The following is a 25,720-nucleotide window of genomic DNA, read 5'->3' on the forward strand; positions in this document are numbered from 1 at the left end:
TAAGATGTACAGCTTTAAGGTTCCAGATAAACATACTTTCCTTTAATGTGTTGTGCGGTCAGCACGATGGGAGATGCACATCCAGTTTCACCCTCGAGAGAAAGGTGCCTATACTCATTGGTTTATTTGGTAAAGTCACGTATGTGGAAATAAAATATACATTAAATAAAATTAGATTAAAATAAATCGTGACGTTTTGACCGCCACACAAGCGCTCATCAGGTGGAATTTGGGTAAAACACATCAAGGGCACACCCAGAGGGACATCACGCACACAGAACGCCAAACTGCACAGGGGTAAATACAGCAGGAAGATGGGAGACGTGAACTCGGCAAACCTTAGAAACGCAATGTGATGCAAATCAGTCGGCCAACAACACAGACACTAACCTGGTTGACCACGTATTTCAAAAGACGTGTCATGATTGTCATGGTCTGTGGCCGTGGCTAAACAGCGAGTGCATATTCGGTTTAACGTGGAAAATGTGTACACGTGAAAGAGCAGTTAACTCGGGGAAGCTGTTCAGCCCATAGGAGATCGAACGGCTTATCTCAAAGCTAGCCACTTTGTGGTAATTACCTGTAGTGCATATAAATAGTTGAAACAGTTCATTACATTTTAAACCAAAGTTTATTTCCATTGACAATGTTGCAGTTTACAAGGTCACACGGCAAAGCTTGGCGCTCGCATTCACTTTGCGCCATCCTACCCATGGTTTTATCCTCGTTCAGAAAAAGTTGTGCAAGTCTGCTGGAGCACACGTCTTTCCCTGCACACAACCCAAGTCGGATGTTCAACTTTGTTATCCATTAAAGTGCCCAGATTTTCAACGGGATGCAACTACCATTCACTTCAGTCGCTGCACGAAACTCTTCCAATTACACCAACTCTGCACTTGTGACGCAAAGGTTAAAGCTTTGCGCGGCTACAATTACGTTTATGCAGTTGCACATTGAGCATGTCCAGTGACCCATTCATGAACATCACGAGCCAGAGGCAGAAGCAGGAACCAACCACCTGGAGTTGAGAGAAAAAAAAAACTAGCAGTACCAGTTTATTTGTTTAAGTTTATTGATAATCATTACAAATGGTAGATCATATTTCACGGTTATTGACAACACTGATCAATATGGACCCACTTGTGGCCACCTCGGGTGATTTACGACGATTAAAATATCTGCTCCGGGCTTTTGGACTGAGGCACAGTGCTCCACTGACAAGAGACCACGAACTTGCACTAGTTACAAGTTCATTGTTTAGTGTTCGTCCAATGCAGTCAACTACTTTTCCACCTTTTGAACTTGTCAACATCCATTTCCCCGTTTGGAAGTTGAGTGCAGTGTTTGGACAGAGATGGTAAAACTCATTGCACATCAGTCGACTTTTCCTTCCCTTCATAAAGTAACTTTGAATTTAGAATCTTGATCATTTGGATTTCTAGTATCATCGACTGCACCTCAATACGTACCTGGTGCTGTGGCTGCATACCATGTGAGCAATAAGTCCTCCAATAGATTTGATAGATCTATTATTCTAGAGGTTGATCTATCGTAGAAATTCGATTTCTCAATAACCAATGGCTGGTTTGGGCACGGAGGCACTTTCAACTACATGTGGTCTTGTATAAGATTAGCCAGTATCCTGCAAAGATAGTTCTATATTTTATACAAATGCAGTCCATTAATTGGTGCAAAATTATGACGGCAAGATGAGAAGGCTCGATCGCGCTTTGGTATATCAACTCGCAAAGCCGTCCGTCCAATGTGTGCGGGAATGATCATCAGCCAAGATCAGTCTCCTGCTGGACGAATGGCTCCCCCCCCAAGCCGTCGCAATCACAATCATCGTATCGGCTTCAGCCGTTCCGAGACGTCTGCAAGTCGCGTGGTGGGTGTCCCGTTCACCGCTGAATCTCGGCACGCGCAAGTGGTTCAGAGTTGTATTATTTAGGGAGGCGTAGCAGCGCCGCTGTTTTTAAAGACATTGCACTCACAATGGAGAAGTGTAGCGACACGACCACACTGATAGCTGGCGCCAAATCCGTGCCACGCCCTCCCGCGTGGCCTTGTGGGAGCGTTGGTACGGAAAAGGTTATTTTAGTGTACGTCATCGGAACAGAACCGCAAGAAAAAGTGCTATTGCGAGTGGACTACGGCAGGACATGTCGCTTGAAGGAATGAAGGCCAATGGTCAGGACTCGAGGAATAGCAGCAAAATGACGGAACGGACGAAAAGGCACCAAGTCCCGTGACGCATTAAACGGTCGGATTGAGTCGGTCCTTTGAAAATAGGAGCACGGGAACATCGCTGGGCTGCAAGAGCCGCGTGGACATCACCAGCACCTGCCACGGCAACGAGGAGGCAGAGGAATTAGAGGCGGCGTAGTGGATGGATGTGAAACAACACAAACTGTTAACCCGAATAATCCAGCAGGGTTACCCCAGCCCCAAGCAGCGGCACCGCACGAGCTGAGACGCACATTGGTGGTGGAGTGTGCGGTGTGGTGGTGGAGTGGTGGTGGTGGAGTGGTAGTGGTGGAGTGGTAGTGATGGAGTGTGCGGTGTGGTGGAGTGGTGGTGGAGTGTGCGGTGTGGTGGTGGCGTGTTCGGTGTGGTGGTGGTGGTCCTTCCCCCACACCTGCGATTAGCACGGGTTGGCTACGTACGATGCGAAATAATTTCTACAAACAAAACAACCACTCGGGGTTCCCCACCACCGTCACCCCCCCACCCCGTACCTGTTGCGTGACCTTCATCGCCGTCACGGAGTCGCGGACGAGCTTGATCTCGGCTGGCGTCACTCCGCCCACGACGAAGATGACGACGAGCGGGTGGTCGGCCGGCCTGGGACGGCTCACCTGCACGGCGCGACACACAAACACGCAAGCCACACGCCAACGTGCAGCATGCGCGCGGCACACAAACACACGCGTCACGTTCTCGACACACAAACATGCATCACGCACGCACGCAATACAAAAACATACCTCGCGCACGCAACACGCATCATGCCTCGTACACACGACACACGAATACGACACAAACACTCAGCTGTTCTTTCACACCGTACTACGAAGCCAACCGCGCAAAACGAAGGTGCGGCGGAAGGACAACAAACCAAACACAATAAAGCGGTTCTAAAGAAATGAGTTTTCAATTGAGGTGATTTAAAAGTGCATCGCTCCAGAGGCTTCCTAATATCGGCAGGAAGCGCGTTCCAGACGGCCGCAGAGGCGCACCTGAAAGCGCGCGATGCGGTGACCGTCTTTGTTCGATGGCGAGAATGATGACGACGACGACGACTCGGGCCCGGCGACGGACTCACTACAGGGCCCCGCCCCCTACTCGCTCGCGCACCTTCATGAACATGCTGATGCCGGTCTTGAGGAGGTCCGTGAGTCCACTGGCCATGTGCTCGATGTCGGAGCTGTCCGGCTGCTCAGCGGCGAAGATCTCATCCAGGATCTGCTTCAGCAGAGGCCGGTACGCCGCCGGCTGCACGAGCACACGGAGACCGAGGCACGTGCGCAGACGCGTAAGAGCCACGATGAACGTGTGACAAGTGCCGTTGGTGAGCGGTTATTGAGGCCGCAATGGCCGCACGGTGCCCAACCGCCTTTGTCTCCTCCGGCGCCGATGTTTATACGTCTCAACAGGTACTCATTGAAGGCCGAGAAGCCCTGGGGAAGGTCCAGGCCAGGTTTAGTAGCCTGCTCTCACCGGTGCTGTGCAAAACTCCACACAAACAGCAGGTGCCTGGGTCGGAATCGAACCCACGACCTCCTGCATAGCAGGCGAGGTAGTTAACATCTCATAGCCGCGGTGCTGCACCGCTGCTGCTCCTGCCACGGTGCGCACGGTGAACCTGCCGAGTGGGGTGGTGGGGGTGGTGGAGGTCGTGGTGGTGGTGGGGGTGGAGGGGGTGGTGGAGGTGGTGGGGGTGGTCGTGGTGGTGGTGGAGGTCGTGGTGGTGGTGGGGGTGGTGGGGGTGGTGGAGGTCGTGGTGGTGGTGGGGGTGGAGGGGGTGGTGGAGGTGGTGGGGGTGGTCGTGGTGGTGGTGGAGGTCGTGGTGGTGGTGGGGGTGGTGGGGGTGGTGGAGGTGGTGGGGGTGGTGGTGGGGCTGGTGGAGGTGGTGGGGTGGTGGAGGTCCTGGAGGTGGTGGTGGTGGGGGTGGTGGGGGTGGTGGAAGTGGTGGGGGTGGTGGAAGTGGTGGGGGTGGTGGTGGGGGTGGTGGTGGGGGTGGTGGGGGTAACGGAGGTAGCAGGCCCATCCTCGCCCCACCACTCCTGCAGCACCCACCTGGTGTGCCCCCTCCCCGGGGTCGTAGATGCTGGAGAAGCGCTTGAGGGCGTGACGAGCGCGCGCCACTCCGCGCAGCGCCTCCAACACGGAGGCCGCCAGCCGCTCGCGCTCCGCTTGGCTCGGCGTGGCGGCGCCACCGTCCTGGCCCGCTCCTGCGTGGCACGGACGAAGGCGGCCCCGTGAGGCCTCCCCACCTCCCCACGCACGAGCTCGCACGAGCTCAAACGCCCCATTGTCAACCGTGAATCTGGAGCGGCGGTCTGTGAAAACTCACTGGATATTTTTCGATTTAAAGCTTTCGTGACTGCAGGGATTCACCTTCTTCGTTCTTTCGGTAAAGTCACGTGGAAGGGAGATAATAAAATTATAAAAATAACACATAATAAAATAATACAATTCTCACGACGTTTCGGCCACAACGCAAGCAGCCGTCCTCAGGTGAAGAACAGGTCTGTCGGAAAGACAGCGTCTGAATGAACACCACTAAGCTTGGCAGCGTATATTTAAGCTGGGTTAGGGGGGGAAGGGCGCCTTGACAAAGGACATCTGTTGAAGAGGAGCTTTGCCGCTCATCGGGTTCCTCGAGTGTGAACAAATGTTCAGATTTTGGGAACAGACATTTTCCTTTTGGCCTTAGCTAAAACTAGTTGGGGAGCCGCATCACACGTAAAGCTACTTGTAAACAAACACTGCAGCAGGTATACACAGCAGATGATAACACACATTCCGACTGAAATAAACAAAACAGGTGATGGAATAAACTGCATCCATTTAGGTCCCCCCCCCCCTTACTTATTCTTTAACGGTGCAGTTTGACTGTTGTACATTTTGTTGTCACCAAGACATTGCCTAGTGACCCCATTCCCTGCCATATTTAATCAATTGTCTTTATGTTAAATATGTTTGAGATTTAAAATTTGTTTTTAAACGGCTGCCTGCAAAGAGGAGCCAAAGAGCCGCCGCATGCGGCGATGGAGGAGCAGGTTGCCGACCCCTGACCTATGACCTATGACCAAGCAACCCACACAGAGAGCCGTAACACAGACCTAGTGACTCACGCAGAGAGACAGAATCACAGAGACACCCAGACCCACACAGAGATCCGTAACACAGACCTAGACACTCACGCAGAGAGACACGGACTCACAGAGACACCCAGACCCACACAGAGAGCCGTAACACAGACCTAGTGACTCACGCAGAGAGACAGAATCACAGAGACACCCAGACCCACACAGAGATCCACTGATGAACAGTGAGACCCCTACGACGAGAACCCACACACTAATGTAGTCATCGACTAGCATGAAGACCCAGAGACTCATAGACACCCAGCCTCGCACAGAGAACCATAATAACGAGCCCCACAAACGTACAAGTCATCGACTCGCATTCAGACCCGCGGGCTCGCACAGACTACAATCACCGTGACAATTGCCGTAATCCATTGCATAGCCAAATTTTGCCGCGCATTGAATTCATATTTATTGTAGTTTTTTGCTTCGTAGATTTTCTGCTTTATTTTTCGTACATACTTTGCTATTCCAGGTCTCCCTTGCAAAAGGAGAATTTTGTCTCAACCGACCCTCTCATGCGGTGGCAAAAGTTCTTGTACGCGTCAACAACAGGCATCACATCATAGCCATCCCATCCGAGTTCAGTGCAAAATAACAAAATGGAAAGCTAAACGATCTCCCCGCTCAATTGTCGCACTGCTCTGCTGGCAGCGTGTGCCGGTGGTAATTCCACGTTCCCGTGACGGGGGACGGTCCGTCCGAACTGACTCGCCACGAGGTTTTCAAGGCACGCGCGGTTGAGAACGCCGACACGTACCGCCCTCTGCTGGCCCCCCCGGCGCGCTGCGTGTGTCCGCTGCGGGTATCGGGGCAGCGACCTCAGCTCAGAGGTCGCAAACGGGTTTTGATTCCTTACCCGTACCCGTACCCGGCCGCACCAGGGTCGCAATCGGGTACCCGTACCCTACCCGATACCCGGCTACCCGTACCCGGCCGGGTATCGGGTAGGGTACGGGTACCCGATTGCGACCTCTGGGATGAAGCCATGTTGCAGGCGCGGGTGGGTTGATTCTATGAACTTGAATTGTGAGAAGAGACAAGACGTTGGGAAATGAGTGACAAACGGTTACTCACCAGTGACTCACGGCCTACCCGTACCCGTACCCGGCCGCACCAGGGTCGCAAACGGGTACCCGTACCCGGCCGGGTATGGGTATCGGGTACCCGATTGCGACCTCTGCCTCAGCTCCTCTCTCTCCAATGTCAATCCACTGCTGGATGAAGGCATCTCATCCGCCCCCCGCCCCGCCGCCCCCGCATCTTGTCGATCATTGGGCCATGCTTGACCATACTTCACCGCGGACCCGCTCGGGTAGTCCTCACCCACTGACGCTAGCCAGGAATCAAACGCAGGTCGCCGGGATGATAGTGCAATGTGACCAGTGGCGGGGGGGTGGCACGTGCCCCCCCAATGATCTCTAATTTCGATCGGATCATTGGGGTTTATTAGTAATAAATCGTAGTTGTTTTTTTTTGTATATTTAATATTTTGTTAAAACCTATCTACGTGACTTTACCGAAAGATCCAAAGAATATGGAGTGGACCAATCCGTTTCTAAGACAATGCATCGTTATCAGAGCATGTTTCTATTGTTTTCATGTTCACCGCAAGTACGTGTGGTTAACGCAGACACGATTCCTTGAAACAGGATTAGCGTTTGGTGTTTTAACCTCTTAACGCAGCTGTTTTATTGCCAGAAAGGCTAAAACCTCTTCTTATATTTTTATACCGGCAAAGAAATGTCCGACATTGTAGCTGCCCACACACCTGTGTATCACAACTCACTCAAACTCGTAATGTGCAATCAACCCTTCGTTATAATCCACTGCTCGATCAAGACCACTCCACACTGTGGTGGTGATTATTATTAAATCCTTTATATTAAGTTCACTTGCTTGCTTGCTTGCGCGCTTACGACCGTGCAAATCTTTCGGTCGTTTTTTAACCCACTTCCCGTGATCCAATCGAGCTGACATTTTGCACACAGACTCCGTTGTGCGTGACAATGTATTTTCGTGAAAACATTTTTCCAAAATTTTCCACTTTTTAGGAACATTTTTTTTCATATTTAATTTAAAATACCAATGTGATAAAAATGAAACTCTTACTCAAGAAAAACAGAAATGAATAATAAAATAAAACCGATGCCACGCATATAAAGGATTTATAGTGAAAAACTTTGTTTTTACGGGTTAATTTTTTTTTATTTAGAAGCAGACTTCAACGACGTTTGGTGAATGCCGAGTTGGTACATCTGGGGGACGGGGGGAGAGAGGTGCACACGGACCGGTTCGGATATCACGGTCGGGAGTCGAACTCGGCAGAGGTTTTTTTGCAGAGGTTTTTTTTTTTAAACGACTCGGATACATTTCATGTCAGCGGTGTAACTAACATGTTTTGATTTCGTGCGTTTGCCATTCAAAATGAATTGTCTTTAATTACAGTTTTCCATACGCACATGGCTCAACATGCGGTAATTATACCCAATGGCATGCAGGTGTGTGGGGGGGGACAACCCGTTTAGTCGGAGCGAGCGGTGGTGCAGCGGTGAGCCCACTGAACCAAACCTGGACACATTTGCCCCCTTCAACCAGCCTGCTCTGACCAGCGTGTTGTGGTGTGGTATGGGTGGTTTGGTATGGGTGGTGTGGTATGGGTGGTGTGGTATGGGTGGTGTGGTATGGGTGGTGTGGTATGGGATGGTGTGGTGTGGGTGGTGTGGTATGGGTGGTGTGGTATGGGTGGTGTGGTATGGGTGGTGTGGGTGATGTGGTGCGGGTGGTGTGGTATGGGTGGTGTGGTGCGGGTGGTGTGGTGTGGGTGGGGTGGTGTGGTGTGGGTGGGGTGGTGTGGTATGGGGTGGTGTAGTATGGGTGGTCTGGTATGGGTGGTGTGGTTTGGGTGGTGTGGTATGGGTGGTGTGATATGGGTGGTGTGATATGGGTGGTGTGGTATGGGTGGTCTGGTATGGGTGGTGTGGTTTGGGTGGTGTGGTATGGGTGGTGTGATATGGGTGGTGTAGTATGGGTGGTCTGGTATGGGTGGTGTGGTTTGGGTGGTGTGGTATGGGTGGTGTGATATGGGTGGTGTGGTATGGGTGGTCTGGTATGGGATGGTGTGATGTGGGTGGTGTGGTGTGGGTGGTGTAGTATGGGGTGGTGTAGTATGGGGTGGTGGAGTATGGGGTGGTGAAATATGGGTGCCCCCCCCCCGGCGTGCGTTGGGGTAGGCCTTCATCCAGCAGTGGACTGACACTGGCCCACGGTGTTATTTCAACGACAGACACAAACACACACGCACCGCGTACGTAGCACGGTTGGCCACGTTCGGTACAAACGATGTTCAGCACGTTGCAATACGATCATTGAAACGATCTTTAGTTGTTGAAAGCGACTATTTCCCCCCGAGTGAAAATGGCACGTGGCTGAGCGCGTGGACTCGACTCTGGCCACGTGTACAAAAAACAATACGGATTCGTGTTGCAGCCAGCACGTGGGTGTGCGTGGTCGGCTTACGCGTGCCAATGCACGTGCGTTTGGTACAAGTTATTCCCTCGATATTCGCGAGGGATACGTTCTGTAGACGCTGGTGTGGTGGAGCGGTGGTGGAGCGGTGGTGGAGCGGTGGTGGAGCGGTGGTGGAGCGGTGGTGGAGCGGTGGTGGAGCGATGGTGGAGCGGTGGTGGAGCGGTTAGCGCCACGCTGCGCTCCGAACCAAGGGTGGCCCAGTCGGGTTTTTTTACAATCGGGTTTAATTGTCTTTCTATATTAAACCCGATCATCTGAGATTGGGAGAAATCCGGTTTAATTGGTTCTAATTGCAGAACCGCACTTGTCAACGATGGGCTTCATCCATTCCAAGCGAAGGAACTCACTGGCGCCCACGATTGTGGAGAAGCTCGTGTTCATCACGACCAACCTGCCCGCCGCATTCTACGACTACCCCCCGTGCCCCACGGCCCCCCGAGTACGATAGCAGCACCGACGAGGAAGCAGCCTAAGCCTTGGATCAGAGTTTCGTATTTATTAAACCAGGTTTTAATTCCCCGAAATCGGGTTTAATTGTATTAAAGAAAAAACCCGATGCCTGCCGCTGGAAAAAATCGGGTTTTTTCCACCCACGCTCCGAACCTGCCGACCCCAGTTCGATTCCCGCTCACGGCCAACACCGCAGCGACGATTATCTGAACCGGTCTTGGGCATCCCCAAGGTCGACTCGGCTTTAAACATGAGTACTTGGTGCGGTGTGTAAACATCGTCACTAGTGAGACAAAGGCGGCCGGGTGTGGTGCTGGCCACCCACCCCCTCGTGTGCCGTGCCGGCCTTCATAGGTGCTCGCCAACAGCACTTGTCCCAAAAGTCTGTTAAGGCTATAGGGGGGATCTTTGTATTTTTGTTTGGAACACACGTTTGGTAAGTGTTTGTTTGGAACACGCGTGTGTGTGTTTTTGAACACGCGTGTGTGTTTATAACACGTGTGTATTTGGAACACGTGTGTGTGTGTGCGTTTGGAACACGTGTGCGTCAAAACTCGGTGTGTATGGAAGCCGCATTATCTTTCAAACGCCGGTGGTGGTTTGCCCGGCTGTATTGGGACCACGTGCGATGTGTTGGAGGCCACGTGGCAGATTGCCCGCCACGTGTGAGACACGTGTAACAGTGTGATGCCAACAAGTGTGTGTGTGCGTGCGTGCGTGAAACACCTACGCACGTGTATTGGAGACACGTGTGTGTGTTGTGTGAGAGCGGCGCGTGGTTAAACATGTTTGACAAACACGTGTTCATACCTGTCAACCCCTTTTGTCAGTGCTCTCTACCTGATTACAGACCACTTCAGACCTCATTGGTCACCCCGTGCCCCTTATACATCTCAACGTTCATCCCACAAAGTCCCATTACAAGGGAGACACACACATAGACAATCACCACGAGCAGACTCACCACAACACTCACCACTACAAACCTGTCAACCCCTTATCAGTGCCCTACCTTATTACAGACCACTTCAGACCTCATTGGTCACCCCGTGCCCTTTATAAATTTCAACGTTCATCCCGCAAAGTCCCATCACAAGGGGAGAAACACAAACAAATAGACAACTTTCTTGTTGTTGCTGCCCGTATTGAAACGGCTGTACGTCACGTGGACCAGAAAACTCAATCTCCCTGCACAAGAGTTCGGGTTTCAACCAGATGCGTCCGACAGGTCTGCGCGTGCTTGAGAATAGTTTGTAAAACGTTCAGACAGACAGACGTCGTCACCAAATCACGCGCCTTCAAAGACGGCCACGACAGCGCGCGCTTTCAGAAGCGCTTCAGCGACCGTCTGGAACGCTCTTCCGATATCGGGAAGCCGCCGGAGACGTGCACTTTTGAATCGTATCTCCTGTTTACAGCCCTGAATGTGTAAATTCTACATTCCTGTGATGGGGACGAGTCTATCCACAGGACGACCACTGGTCCTCACTTTGTGGACCCTGGGGGGATGACGATGATGATGATGATGGGCTGAGTCAACCCCCCGCCAGGACTTCAACTCGTGACCTTCAGAGCCCCAACCCATCACTCCTCCATGGTTAGTCCACAGTGGTCGTCCCATGGACAGCCTGGCCCTGTTATAAGAATGTGGAATTTCCACCACGTAATCAGGGCCATTAATTGTTTGAGCATGGGGACCTACCTGGACTTTGACACGACGCAATGTTTGTTGATTATTACTTAAATAACAGCGTAACACAGCCGTGACATGGAGCAGATGTCTCCAGGTGGCACGTGACTTGCACCATCTTCCGGCGTGTGCAATGTTACCTCCGTGGGTCAACGTCTGACACAAGGTGATGTTGCGATGCCCCAACTGTGGCAGTTCCAATAGAGAATCTTACTTCTCCCGTGAGAGGACGCTGATAGCACAACGGCAATATGATGGGGTGAGAGAGTTTGCAAACCCACACGCAGCGATCGGTGACGTTCGTAAACGGAGCAGTCTCCGGATGAACGCGATGCTTCAGGACATCGGCACGGCCTGTTTGCGTTGAGTTCGTCGTCCTTACACCCGCACCTCCGATTAGTGCGGTTGGCTACGTACGGTGCGAAAGAAGTTCAAAATACTGTACACACAAGCGTGATGCCGAGCCTGGACCACAGTGCACAGCAGGCAGGAGGAGGCTGCTGCACTCCGTGGTGGGTGGCAAATGCGTTGTTGTATTGCACTGCTATGCTCCCACGTCGATGTTCCTCCAACTTCGCCGATCCGCGCTGACCCAGTGTGGACAAGTAGGAGTGGGGGAGGACGGGGGGGGGGGGGTAATCAGAAGTGTCCTGACGAAAGGCTGTACACGGACATGGCACGTTTGTCCAGGTGTACAGGTGTCAGACAAATGCCCGACACCTTTGTGTGTGTGTGCCAGAGCGAGGCACGTGCGTCACAGGTGTTCGTATTTTGAGACAGGCGTGTAGAGTACTAGGAAAACGCGTGCGCGTGTGTGCGTGTGACACGTGCATGTGTGCGTGTGCGTGCATGTGTGCGTGCGTGTGTGCGTGTGCGTGCGTGTGTGCGCGTGCGTGCATGTGTACGTGTGTGTGCGTGCGTGTGCGTGCGTGTGCGCGTGTGCGTGCGTGTGTGTGACACGCGTGTGTGTGTGTGCGTGCGTATGACACGCGTGCGTGTGTGTGCGTGTGTGACACGCGTGCGTGTGTGTGCGTGTGTGTGCGTGTGTGTGCGTGTGTGTGTGCGTGTGTGTGTGCGTGTGACACGTGTGTGTGTGCGTGTGCGTGTGCGTGCGTGTGACACGCGTGTGGCGGCCAACACCATCGATAGCGATTATCTGAACCGGTCACGGGCCTCCCCGAGCTATTTATATAGCAGTGGATTAACAAAGGCGACTAGCACGAGTGAGCTGTAATATACAGGCGTGTGTACTACAGCGTGTGTGAGATTACATCGGTATTGTGCATGTGGGTGGGAAGCGGTGGTACAACGGACAGCGCGTCGCGCTACGGACCCGGCGACCTGAGTTCGATTCCCGCACGCCAGGGTGCCCCCCGTTATAACACCAGGGTACCCCCCGTTATAATATAATAATGCCAAGGCCCCCCCCCCCCCCCCGTTACACGCTACGGGCAGATTACGAATTTAAAAAGCTGAGAGAGCGAGCGAGCGAGAGAGAGAGAAAAAAAGCAAATAAACTTGATATGCATGACGATTTAAGTTACGGAGTTTGAATAAGGGTAAAAATGGAAAGTTCCTGGCACAAAAGCCACATACTCGTGCGTTCACTTACTCACTTATTTAGGACCTGGCATTCGTTTTGGCTGAATATTTGTCAGGTGGTTGGGAAAGAAAGTATTTGTGAAAACACTCTGCAGCCTGTTCACCAGCCCGTACACCAACCTGTACACACGATCCTGGTGTACACCAGCCTGTACATCAGGCTGTACACCAGGCTGGTGTACACCAGCATGTATACCAGCATGTACACCAGCTTGTACACCAACTTGTACACCAGCATGTATACCAGCTTGTACACCAGCATGTACACCAGCATGTACACCAGCATGTATACCAGCTTGTACACCAGCATGTACACCAGCATGTACACCAGCATGTACACCAGCATGTACACCAGCATGTACACCAACCTGTACACCAGCTTGTACACCAGCATGTACACCAGCTTGTACACCAGCATGTACACCAGCATGTACACCAGCATGTACACCAGCATGTACACCAGCTTGTACACCAGCTTGTACACCAGCATGTACACCAGCATGTACACCAGCTTGTACACCAGCTTGTACACCAGCATGTACACCAGCTTGTACACCAGCTTGTACACCAGCATGTACACCAGCATGTACACCAGCATGTACACCAGCTTGTACACCAGCTTGTACACCAGCTTGTACACCAGCATGTACACCAGCATGTACACCAGCTTGTACACCAGCATGTACACCAGCTTGTACACCAGCTTGTACACCAGCTTGTACACCAGCATGTACACCAGCTTGTACACCAGCTTGTACACCAGCATGTACACCAGCTTGTACACCAGCATGTACACCAGCTTGTACACCAGCTTGTACACCAGCATGTACACCAGCTTGTACACCAGCATGTACACCAGCTTGTACACCAGCTTGTACACCAGCTTGTACACCAGCATGTACACCAGCATGTACACCAGCATGTACACCAGCATGTACACCAACTTGTACACCAGCTTGTACACCAGCATGTACACCAGCATGTACACCAGCTTGTACACCAGCTTGTACACCAGCTTGTACACCAGCTTGTACACCAGCATGTACACCAACTTGTACACCAGCATGTACACCAGCTTGTACACCAGCTTGTACACCAGCATGTACACCAACTTGTACACCAGCATGTACACCAACCTGTACACCAGCTTGTACACCAGCTTGTACACCAGCATGTACACCAGCTTGTACACCAGCATGTACACCAACTTGTACACCAGCATGTACACCAGCTTGTACACCAGCTTGTACACCAGCTTGTACACCAGCATGTACACCAGCTTGTACACCAGCATGTACACCAGCATGTACACCAGCATGTACACCAACTTGTACACCAGCTTGTACACCAGCTTGTACACCAGCATGTACACCAGCTTGTACACCAGCTTGTAAACCAGCTTGTACACCAGCATGTACACCAGCATGTACACCAGCTTGTACACCAACTTGTACACCAGCTTGTACACCAGCATGTACACCAGCATGTACACCAGCTTGTACACCAGGCTGTACACCAGCATGTACACCAGCTTGTACACCAGGCTGTACACCAGCTTGTACACCAGCCTGTACACCAGCCTGTACACCAGCTTGTACACCAGGCTGTACACCAGCATGTACACCAGCTTGTACACCAGGCTGTACACCAGCATGTACACCAGCTTGTACACCAGCTTGTACACCAGCCTGTACACCAGCTTGTACACCAGGCTGTACACCAGCATGTACACCAGCTTGTACACCAGCCTGTACACCAGCCTGTACACCAGCTTGTACACCAGGCTGTACACCAGCATGTACACCAGATTGTACACCAGGCTGTACACCAGCATGTACACCAGATTGTACACCAGCCTGTACACCAGCCTGTACACCAGCATGTACACCAGCATGTACACCAGCATGTACACCAGCTTGTACACCAGCTTGTACACCAGCATGTACACCAGCCTGTACACCAGCTTGTACACCAGCATGTACACCAGCATGTACACCAGCTTGTACACCAGCTTGTACACCAGCTTGTACACCAGCTTGTACACCAGCATGTACACCAGCATGTACACCAGCTTGTACACCAGCTTGTACACCAGCATGTACACCAGCTTGTACACCAGCTTGTACACCAGCCTGTACACCAGCATGTACACCAGCTTGTACACCAGCATGTACACCAGCTTGTACACCAGCTTGTACACCAGCATGTACACCAGCTTGTACACCAGCTTGTACACCAGCTTGTACACCAGCATGTACACCAGCATGTACACCAGCTTGTACACCAGCATGTACACCAGCTTGTACACCAGCTTGTACACCAGGCTGTACACCAGCATGTACACCAGCATGTACACCAGCTTGTACACCAGCTTGTACACCAGCTTGTACACCAGGCTGTACACCAGCTTGTACACCAGCTTGTACACCAGTTTGTACACCAGCCTGTACACCAGCTTGTACACCAGCTTGTACACCAGCATGTACACCAGGCTGTACACCAGCTTGTACACCAGCATGTACACCAGCTTGTACACCAGCATGTACACCAGCATGTACACCAGCTTGTACACCAGCATGTACACCAGGCTGTACACCAGCTTGTACACCAGCATGTACACCAGCTTGTACACCAGCATGTACACCAGCTTGTACACCAGGCTGTACACCAGCATGTACACCAGCATGTACACCAGCATGTACACCAGGCTGTACACCAGCATGTACACCAGCATGTACACCAGCATGTACACCAGCATGTACACCAGCTTGTACACCAGGCTGTACACCAGCTTGTACACCAGGCTGTACACCAGCATGTACACCAGCATGTACACCAGCTTGTACACCAGCATGTACACCAGCTTGTACACCAGCATGTACACCAGCTTGTACACCAGCTTGTACACCAGCATGTACACCAGCATGTACACCAACCTGTACACCAGCTTGTACACCAGCTTGTACACCAACATGTACACCGGCATGTACACCAGCTTGTACACCAACATGTACACCGGCATGTGCACCAGCATGTACACCAGCTTGTACACCAGCATGTACACCAACATGTATACCAGCTTGTACACCAACCTGTACACCAGCATGTACACCAGCTTGTACACCAACATGTACACCAGCTTGTACACCAGCTTGTACACCAGCTTGTACACCAGCTTGTACACCAGCTTGTACACCAGCATGTACACCAGCATGTACACCAGCATGTACACCAGCTTGTACACCAGCATGTACACCAGCATGTACACCAGCATGTACACCAGCTTGTACACCAACCTGTACACCAGCATGTACACCAGCCTGTACACCAGCATGTACACCAGCTTGTACACCAGCATGTACACCAGCTTGTACACCAGCTTGTACACCAACATGTACACCGGCATGTACACCAGCTTGTACACCAACCTGTACACCAGCTTGTACACCAGCATGTACACCAGCATGTATACCAGCTTGTACACCAACATGTACACCAGCATGTACACCAGCTTGTACACCAGCTTGTACACCAACCTGTACACCAGCATGTACACCAGCTTGTACACCAACCTGTACACCAGCTTGTACACCAGCTTGTACACCAGCTTGTACACCAGCATGTACACCAGCATGTACACCAGCATGTACACCAGCATGTACACCAGCTTGTACACCAACCTGTACACCAGCCTGTACACCAGCATGTACACCAGCATGTACGCCAGCTTGTACGCCAGCATGTACGCCAGCTTGTACGCCAGCATGTACGCCAGCATGTACGCCAGCTTGTACGCCAGCTTGTACGCCAGCATGTACGCCAGCTTGTACGCCAGCTTGTACGCCAGCTTGTACGCCAGCATGTACACCAGCATGTACACCAGCTTGTACACCAGCATGTACACCAGCATGTACACCAGCATGTACACCAGCATGTACACCAGCTTGTACACCAGCTTGTACACCAGCTTGTACACCAGCATGTACACCAGCTTGTACACCAGCTTGTACACCAGCTTGTACACCAGCTTGTACACCAACCTGTACACCAGCATGTACACCAGCTTGTACACCAGCTTGTACACCAGCTTGTACACCAGCATGTACACCAGCTTGTACACCAGCATGTACACCAGCATGTACACCAGCCTGTACACCAGCATGTACACCAGCATGTACACCAGCTTGTACACCAGCTTGTACACCAGCATGTACACCAGCATGTACACCAGCTTGTACACCAGCATGTGCACCAGCATGTACACCAGCTTGTACACCAGCATGTACACCAGCATGTACACCAGCATGTACACCAGCTTGTACACCAGCTTGTACACCAGCATGTACACCAGCTTGTACACCAGCTTATACACCAGCTTGTACACCAGCATGTACACCAGCATGTACACCAGCATGTACACCAGCATGTGCACCAGCTTGTGCACCAGCATGTGCACCAGCATGTACACCAGCTTGTACACCAGCATGTGCACCAGCATGTACACCAGCTTGTACACCAGCATGTACACCAGCTTGTACACCAGCATGTACACCAGCTTGTACACCAGCATGTGCACCAGCATGTACACCAGCTTGTACACCAGCATGTGCACCAGCTTGTACACCAGCATGTACACCAGCATGTACACCAGCTTGTACACCAGCATGTACACCAGCTTGTACACCAGCATGTGCACCAGCATGTACACCAGCTTGTACACCAGCATGTACACCAGCTTGTACACCAGCATGTACACCAGCTTGTACACCAGCATGTACACCAGCTTGTACACCAGCATGTGCACCAGCATGTACACCAGCATGTACACACCAACCTGTACACACCAGCTTGTACACCAGCATGTACACCAGCATGTACACCAGCATGTGCACCAGCATGTACACCAGCATGTGCACCAGCATGTGCACCAGCATGTACACCAGCATGTACACCAGCATGTGCACCAGCATGTGCACCAGCTTGTACACCAGCATGTACACCAGCATGTACACCAGCATGTACACCAGCATGTACACCAGCTTGTACACCAGCATGTACACCAGCATGTACACCAGCTTGTACACCAGCTTGTACACCAGCATGTACACCAGCTTGTACACCAGCTTGTACACCAGCATGTACACCAGCTTGTACACCAGCTTGTACACCAGCTTGTACACCAGCTTGTACACCAGCATGTACACCAGCATGTACACCAGCATGTACACCAGCTTGTACACCAGCATGTACACCAGCTTGTACACCAGCTTGTACACCAGCATGTACACCAGCCTGTACACCAGCATGTACACCAGCATGTACACCAGCTTGTACACCAGCTTGTACACCAGCATGTACACCAGCATGTGCACCAGCTTGTGCACCAGCATGTGCACCAGCATGTACACCAGCTTGTACACCAGCATGTACACCAGCTTGTACACCAGCTTGTACACCAGCTTGTACACCAGCTTGTACACCAGCTTGTACACCAGCATGTACACCAGCTTGTACACCAGCATGTACACCAGCATGTACACCAGCCTGTACACCAGCATGTACACCAGCATGTACACCAGCTTGTACACCAGCTTGTACACCAGCATGTGCACCAGCATGTACACCAGCCTGTACACCAGCATGTACACCAGCATGTACACCAGCATGTACACCAGCATGTACACCAGCCTGTACACCAGCATGTACACCAGCATGTACACCAGCCTGTACACCAGCATGTACACCAGCATGTACACCAGCTTGTACACCAGCTTGTACACCAGCATGTGCACCAGCATGTACACCAGCCTGTACACCAGCATGTGCACCAGCATGTACACCAGCATGTACACCAGCTTGTACACCAGCTTGTACACCAGCATGTACACCAGCATGTACACCAGCCTGTACACCAGCATGTACACCAGCATGTACACCAGCTTGTACACCAGCTTGTGCACCAGCATGTGCACCAGCATGTACACCAGCCTGTACACCAGCATGTACACCAGCATGTACACCAGCATGTGCACCAGCATGTACACCAGCCTGTACACCAGCATGTACACCAGCATGTACACCAGCCTGTACACCAGCATGTACACCAGCATGTACACCAGCTTGTACACCAGCTTGTACACCAGCATGTGCACCAGCATGTACACCAGCCTGTACACCAGCATGTGCACCAGCATGTACACCAGCATGTACACCAGCTTGTACACCAGCTTGTACACCAGCATGTACACCAGCATGTACACCAGCCTGTACACCAGCATGTACACCAGCATGTACACCAGCTTGTACACCAGCTTGTACACCAGCATGTACACCAGCTTGTACACCAGCATGTGCACCAGCATGTACACCAGCTTGTACACCAGCTTGTACACCAGCATGTACACCAGCATGTACACCAGCATGTACACCAGCTTGTACACCAGCTTGTACACCAGCATGTACACCAGCTTGTACACCAGCTTGTACACCAGCTTGTACACCAGCATGTACACCAGCATGTACACCAGCATGTACACCAGCATGTGCACCAGCTTGTGCACCAGCATGTGCACCAGCATGTACACCAGCTTGTACACCAGCATGTACACCAGCTTGTACACCAGCATGTACACCAGCTTGTACACCAGCATGTGCACCAGCATGTACACCAGCTTGTACACCAGCATGTGCACCAGCATGTGCACCAGCATGTACACCAGCTTGTACACCAGCATGTACACCAGCTTGTACACCAGCATGTACACCAGCTTGTACACCAGCATGTACACCAGCTTGTACACCAGCATGTGCACCAGCTTGTACACCAGCATGTACACCAGCTTGTACACCAGCATGTGCACCAGCATGTACACCAGCTTGTACACCAGCATGTGCACCAGCATGTGCACCAGCATGTACACCAGCTTGTACACCAGCATGTACACCAGCTTGTACACCAGCATGTACACCAGCTTGTACACCAGCATGTGCACCAGCATGTGCACCAGCATGTGCACCAGCATGTACACCAGCTTGTACACCAGCATGTACACCAGCTTGTACACCAGCATGTACACCAGCTTGTACACCAGCATGTACACCAGCTTGTACACCAGCATGTGCACCAGCATGTACACCAGCATGTACACACCAACCTGTACACACCAGCTTGTACACCAGCATGTACACCAGCATGTACACCAGCATGTGCACCAGCATGTACACCAGCATGTGCACCAGCATGTGCACCAGCATGTACACCAGCATGTGCACCAGCATGTACACCAGCATGTACACCAGCTTGTACACCAGCTTGTACACCAGCATGTACACCAGCTTGTACACCAGCTTGTACACCAGCTTGTACACCAGCTTGTACACCAGCATGTACACCAGCTTGTACACCAGCATGTACACCAGCTTGTACACCAGCATGTACACCAGCATGTACACCAGCTTGTACACCAGCTTGTACACCAGCTTGTACACCAGCCTGTACACCAACCTGTACACCAGCTTGTACACCAGCTTGTACACCAGCATGTACACCAGCATGTACACCAGCCTGTACACCAGCTTGTACACCAGCTTGTACACCAGCTTGTACACCAGCTTGTACACCAGCATGTACACCAGCATGTACACCAGCATGTACACCAGCTTGTACACCAGCATGTACACCAGCTTGTACACCAGCATGTACACCAGCTTGTACACCAGCATGTACACCAGCTTGTACACCAGCATGTACACCAGCATGTACACCAGCATGTACACCAGCTTGTACACCAGCTTGTACACCAGCATGTACACCAGCATGTACACCAGCATGTACACCAGCCTGTACACCAGCATGTACACCAGCCTGTACACCAGCATGTACACCAGCTTGTACACCAGCATGTACACCAGCTTGTACACCAGCATGTACACCAACTTGTACACCAGTTTGTACACCAGCCTGTACACCAACTTGTACACCAGTTTGTACACCAGCATGTACACCAGCATGTACACCAGCATGTACACCAGCATGTACACCAGCATGTACACCAGCCTGTACACCAGCATGTACACCAGCTTGTACACCAGCATGTACACCAGCTTGTACACCAGCATGTACACCAACTTGTACACCAGTTTGTACACCAGCCTGTACACCAGCATGTACACCAGCATGTACACCAGCTTGTACACCAGCATGTACACACCAGGCTGTACACCAGCTTGTACACCAGGCCGTACAGGCACTCCAGCCTCTTCCGACATGACTCCCGAACACATTTGAGCAGAGTCGGTCTGGTTTCCGATGCGACTTGGCGCGCCGCTTGTCATGCTCGAGTGTTTTGTCGATATCCGTCCGTTAAGCCGTGTTAACCACGGCTGACGAAGGGGGGGGGTAGAAACACATCGGCAAGCGGTGTTTCTACCGATGCTACCGTCATCGGGAAAAGAAGGTCTCGATTTACGCCGATCCGATTTCACAACGCTGGGTTTACATTTTAACGCGGGGACCGTCTGTATTTCTTTAGCTGCGACTGTAGTGGAGATGGGGGGGGGGGCAGTCAGAGGCAGAGGAGGATCCAGAGGAGCCTGGACCAGAGGTCGCAACCGGGTACCCGATACCCGTACCCTACCCGATACCCGGCTACCCGTACCCGGCAGGGTACGGGTAGCCGTTTGCGACCCTGGTGCGGCCGGGCACGGGTAGGCCGTGAGTCACTGGTGAGTCACCGTTTGTCACTCATTTCCCAACGTCTTGTCTCTTCTCACAATTCAAGTTCCTAGAATCAACCCACCCGCGCCTGCAACATGGCTTCATCCCAGAGGTCGCAATCAGGTACCCGATACCCGTACCCTACCCGTACCCGGCCGGGTACGGGTAGGGTACGGGTACCCGTTTGCGACCCTGGTGCGGCCGGGTACGGGTACGGGTAAGGAATCAAAACCTGTTTACGACCTCTGACCTGGACTCGAGTAGGTACAGGGCGTCAACAGCACAGGTGACAGCAAGGGCATCAGGAGCAGCAGCAGCAGAGTAGGTCACTCGCTCCCTACTTGGCTGTTGGAATGAGGAGCCATCATTGAAAGGAGTAGAGCCAGAGCAGAGGGCAGCAGAGGGCAGCAGAGCACGTGAAGGAGAGAGGCAGGCGGGAGGCGGGCGGGAGTGAGTGAGTCCACCGAGGACGCAGTCGTTGACTTGGTATTGAGACCGGGGGGAGGGGGGGCAGTGCAATAGAGGATTGAGAACGTATTAGAGTCAAAGGCGGACGACCTCGTCATAGCACGCCGATGACCACTGTTTCATTGCTTTTATGGCTTTATTTTTGGTGAGTTTTGAAAAGTTTTTCAGTTTGGCCATGTTTGTTTGTTGTAGTACAGAGTTAGACTGATGGCCTTAATCTAAGTTGTCTTGTGCGTGTTGTTGTTTGACTTGCATCCCACTGGGATTTTTGCACACAGCGTTGGTGTACGGTGTTTTCTGCAATATTTTGTTGTCTTTTCTTGGATTTTCTGTTTGCACTTAGTCACTTTAAGATGTTCTCTTGTTCATGTTTTTGTTTTTTTGTTTGTTGCGGTTGCACCCGATTCAAGAGCCGAATGGCTCACAGGGCTATACACCTAATAAATGAAACTTGAAAAACTTGAAACTTGATGGCATCGCTGAGGACATCGCTTTGGACGCAACTTACACGCATTTAAATGCGACATCGATGCGGGAACATCAACCAGAGGACTGTGATTTGTTTTTTTTACGATCAAACCATTCCCATATAACCTCTGTCCACATCAAAGTGGCAGAGCTGTTCCGTGTGTGTGCATATACTGTATATATACTGTGTGTATATACTGTGTATATACTGCAAAGAGGTCGTCTCCCGTCAATAGTAACCGTTTTCTTTTCTTAATTCTCAGAGCCTGAATAAAGCGACGGTGGTCGTAGCGGCGATGGGAATGGTGGTGGTGGCATCTGGTGATGATGCTGATGACGCTGATGCTAGTGGTGGTGGTGGTGGCAGTGAGAGTGGTGGTGGCATATATAGTGACGGTGGCTGGAGATACTGGTGGTGGCAGTGGTGGTGGTGTCATATGGTGGTGTCGGTAGTGGTGGTGTCATATGGTGGTGGTGGTGTCGGTAGTGGTGGTGTCATGTGGTGGTGGTGGTGTCATATGGTGGTGGTGTCGGTAGTGGTGGTGTCATATGGTGGTGGTGGTGTCATATGGTGGTGGTGTCGGTAGTGGTGGTGTCATGTGGTGGTGGTGTCGGTAGTGGTGGTGTCATATGGTGGTGGTGTCATATGGTGGTGTCGGTAGTGGTGGTGTCATATGGTGGTGGTGGTGTCATATGGTGGTGGTGTCATATGGTGGTGTCGGTAGTGGTGGTGTCATATGGTGGTGGTGGTGTCGGTAGTGGTGGTGTCATGTGGTGGTGGTGTCGGTAGTGGTGGTGGTGTCGGTAGTGGTGGTGGTGTCGGTAGTGGTGGTGGTGTCGGTGGTGGTGGTGTCGGTGGTGGTGGTGTCATATGCTGGTGTCGGTAGTGGTGGTGTCATATGGTGGTGGTGGTGTCATATGGTGGTGGTGTCGGTAGTGGTGGTGTCATATGGTGGTGGTGGTGTCATATGGTGGTGGTGTCGGTAGTGGTGGTGTCATGTGGTGGTGGTGTCGGTAGTGGTGGTGTCATATGGTGGTGTCATATGGTGGTGGTGGTGTCATATGGTGGTGTCATGTGGTGGTGTCGGTAGTGGTGGTGTCGGTGGTGATGACGACCACGTCTATGGTTGTGGCGGCCGTGATCACCCAGTGTGTTTAAAAAAAATCCAAACGGACTCCGAAAAAAAACCCACCAAAGCACAACTGCCCCCCCCCCGTTTGGCTCTTCAATCAGACGGTGATTGGGGGGGGGGGTCGTGGCAGCGGGGGGCCCACTGGGGGGCCCCCACTGGGGGGAGCGGAGGAGGAGGAACACGTGCCGCGGCTCGGCCTGCTGCACAGGTTACGCGCAGACGCGCAATTTACTGTACAGGAAGCGCGCTCACGTGGAAGTCATTAGAAGGAGAACTTTCTGCGGGCGAGGGAGCGAGCGAGCGAGGGAGCAGAAATAAATAAGCAGCGAGAGAGAGAGAGTGAGAGAGAGAGTGTCGCACGCGATGGTGCGCAACTCCATCGCGGACGCCCACTTTTTGTTTTCTTCCCGTAGCTCGTCTTCATCTGCGCTGTGCACGCGCGCACGCACAGACCCCCACCCCCCACCACCCCCAACACCCACCCCCACACCACCATCCCACCCCCCACACCACCATCCCACAAGCCCACCAGCACCACAACCCCACCACCACCCCACCCCCGCCACCACCCCACCCCCCACACCACCACCACTCCCCCACCCCCGACCACCACCACCCCCACACTACCATCCCACAAGCCCACCACCACCACAACCCCACCACCCCAACACCACCACCACCACAACCCCACCACCCCCCTCCCCCCACCACCACCCCCACCACCACCACCATCCCTCTGTAGCCTCAACAGACTGGTGGGTGGGTGGGTGAGTGGAGGGAAAACTTGTGAAGGCCGGCACGGCACACGAGGGGAGGTTGGGTGGGGGTGGCCGGCCAGCACCACGCGCGACCGCCTTTGTCTCCCCGGTGGCGATGTTCGCACACCGCACCAGGGGCTCATTTGAGGCCGAGTCGAGATACGGGGATGGAGGCCCCAGAACCGGTTCAGATAACCATCGCCGGCGTCGGTGGTGGCCGTGTGTGGGAATCCAACTCGGGTCACCGGGGTCGCAGTGCAGCAGAGGTGGGACAAAGTCATTGTTATGCAAGTCCAAGTCGAGTCGCAAGTCATCAAATTCATGACTCGAGTCTGACTCGAGTCCAAGTCACATGACTCGAGTCCACATCTCATAGGTGGGACAAAGTCATTGTTATGCAAGTCCAAGTCGAGTCGCAAGTCATCAAATTCATGACTCGAGTCTGACTCGAGTCCAAGTCACATGACTCGAGTCCACACCTCTGCAGTGCAGGGCGCTAACCGAAACGCTACTGCTCGCCACACACACGTAGGCACACACAGGCACACACACGCACACACACACACGCACACACAGGCACACACACGCACACACAGGCACACACACACACGCATGCACGCGTGTGTGTGTGTGCACACGCATTTAGACACGCGCAAGGACACTGACACACTCGTACACACACACAAAGACAGAGATCCCTGCATAGCCTTCAACAAACTGCTGGGGCAAGTGCCGTCAGCGAGCACCTAAAACACTCACACGCACACACAGATACACGCAGTCATGCATACGTCTTAAAGCACGTACATATGCATGCAGAGGCTGAGACACACACACACCCCAATGCACACGCACATACACACACGCATCAACTCTCACACGCACGCGCACACACACACACGGCCTCTGCTCTGCCACCCATACGGGATGAATGGTTTTCATTAAGAGGAACAGAGCGTCCACGTTTGCCAACTCAGCTTCTTAGGGGAGCAGCTATTGAGGCTGCATCTATTGTAGAGGAGCAATAGCACTTGTGGTTTTCATCCAACAAATATACGGGGTTTTTTTTAAAAATTTCCACACACATGCAGCCGCATTACGAGCCTGACGACAAAACTTCGATTCCCGGGCCCATGACAAACCTCGGCGGCGAGTGGCATCTGCACCGATCCTGGGCACCGACATCACCGCCCTGTGCTCACCGGCGTGGTGAAGATATGGGTCGATCAACTCCCGTCAGCCGACAGGGCATGGAAATGGTTTTCATCCAGCAGTGGATTGGCAAAAGCGCGGTTATTCGAAGGGTGCCGCCGAGGTAAAGTGTGCCCGTGTATCTGCGTAAGAGAACGTGGAAGAATTCAATACTCGCGGAAAAAGAGCAGTGATTATTTCACGATCGCATTGTATTCGCAAATTCATGGGCAGGATACAGTGCGGTTTGTACATCTGCGTGGCTCCTCCTTAGAGGTGCGAGTTAAAAAATCTCAGCCACAGATCATCCCCATCATAGTCATCTTCATTATCATCAT

At 52.4% G+C, this 25,720-nt stretch overlaps 1 protein-coding gene across 1 annotated transcript in view; it reads right to left on the minus strand.

The window, feature by feature from the left end:
• Positions 1 to 1,054: 1,054 nt before the first annotated feature.
• Positions 1,055 to 25,720, minus strand: part of SCFD2 (sec1 family domain containing 2) — a 142,122-nt gene continuing 117,456 nt past the window's right edge. The window contains exons 6-9 of the mRNA XM_078600854.1: positions 4,300 to 4,454; positions 3,358 to 3,495; positions 2,739 to 2,858; positions 1,055 to 2,343 (exon numbers count right to left, since the gene is read on the minus strand). Of these exons, the coding sequence (XP_078456980.1) occupies positions 2,257 to 2,343; positions 2,739 to 2,858; positions 3,358 to 3,495; positions 4,300 to 4,454 (500 nt within the window). The 3' untranslated portion in view covers positions 1,055 to 2,256. The remainder of the gene's footprint in view (positions 2,344 to 2,738; positions 2,859 to 3,357; positions 3,496 to 4,299; positions 4,455 to 25,720) is intronic.

This window comes from Lampetra planeri, chromosome 15, assembly GCF_965212315.1.
Source record: "Lampetra planeri chromosome 15, kcLamPlan1.2.h2, whole genome shotgun sequence".
Taxonomy (NCBI): Eukaryota; Metazoa; Chordata; class Hyperoartia; order Petromyzontiformes; family Petromyzontidae; genus Lampetra; species Lampetra planeri.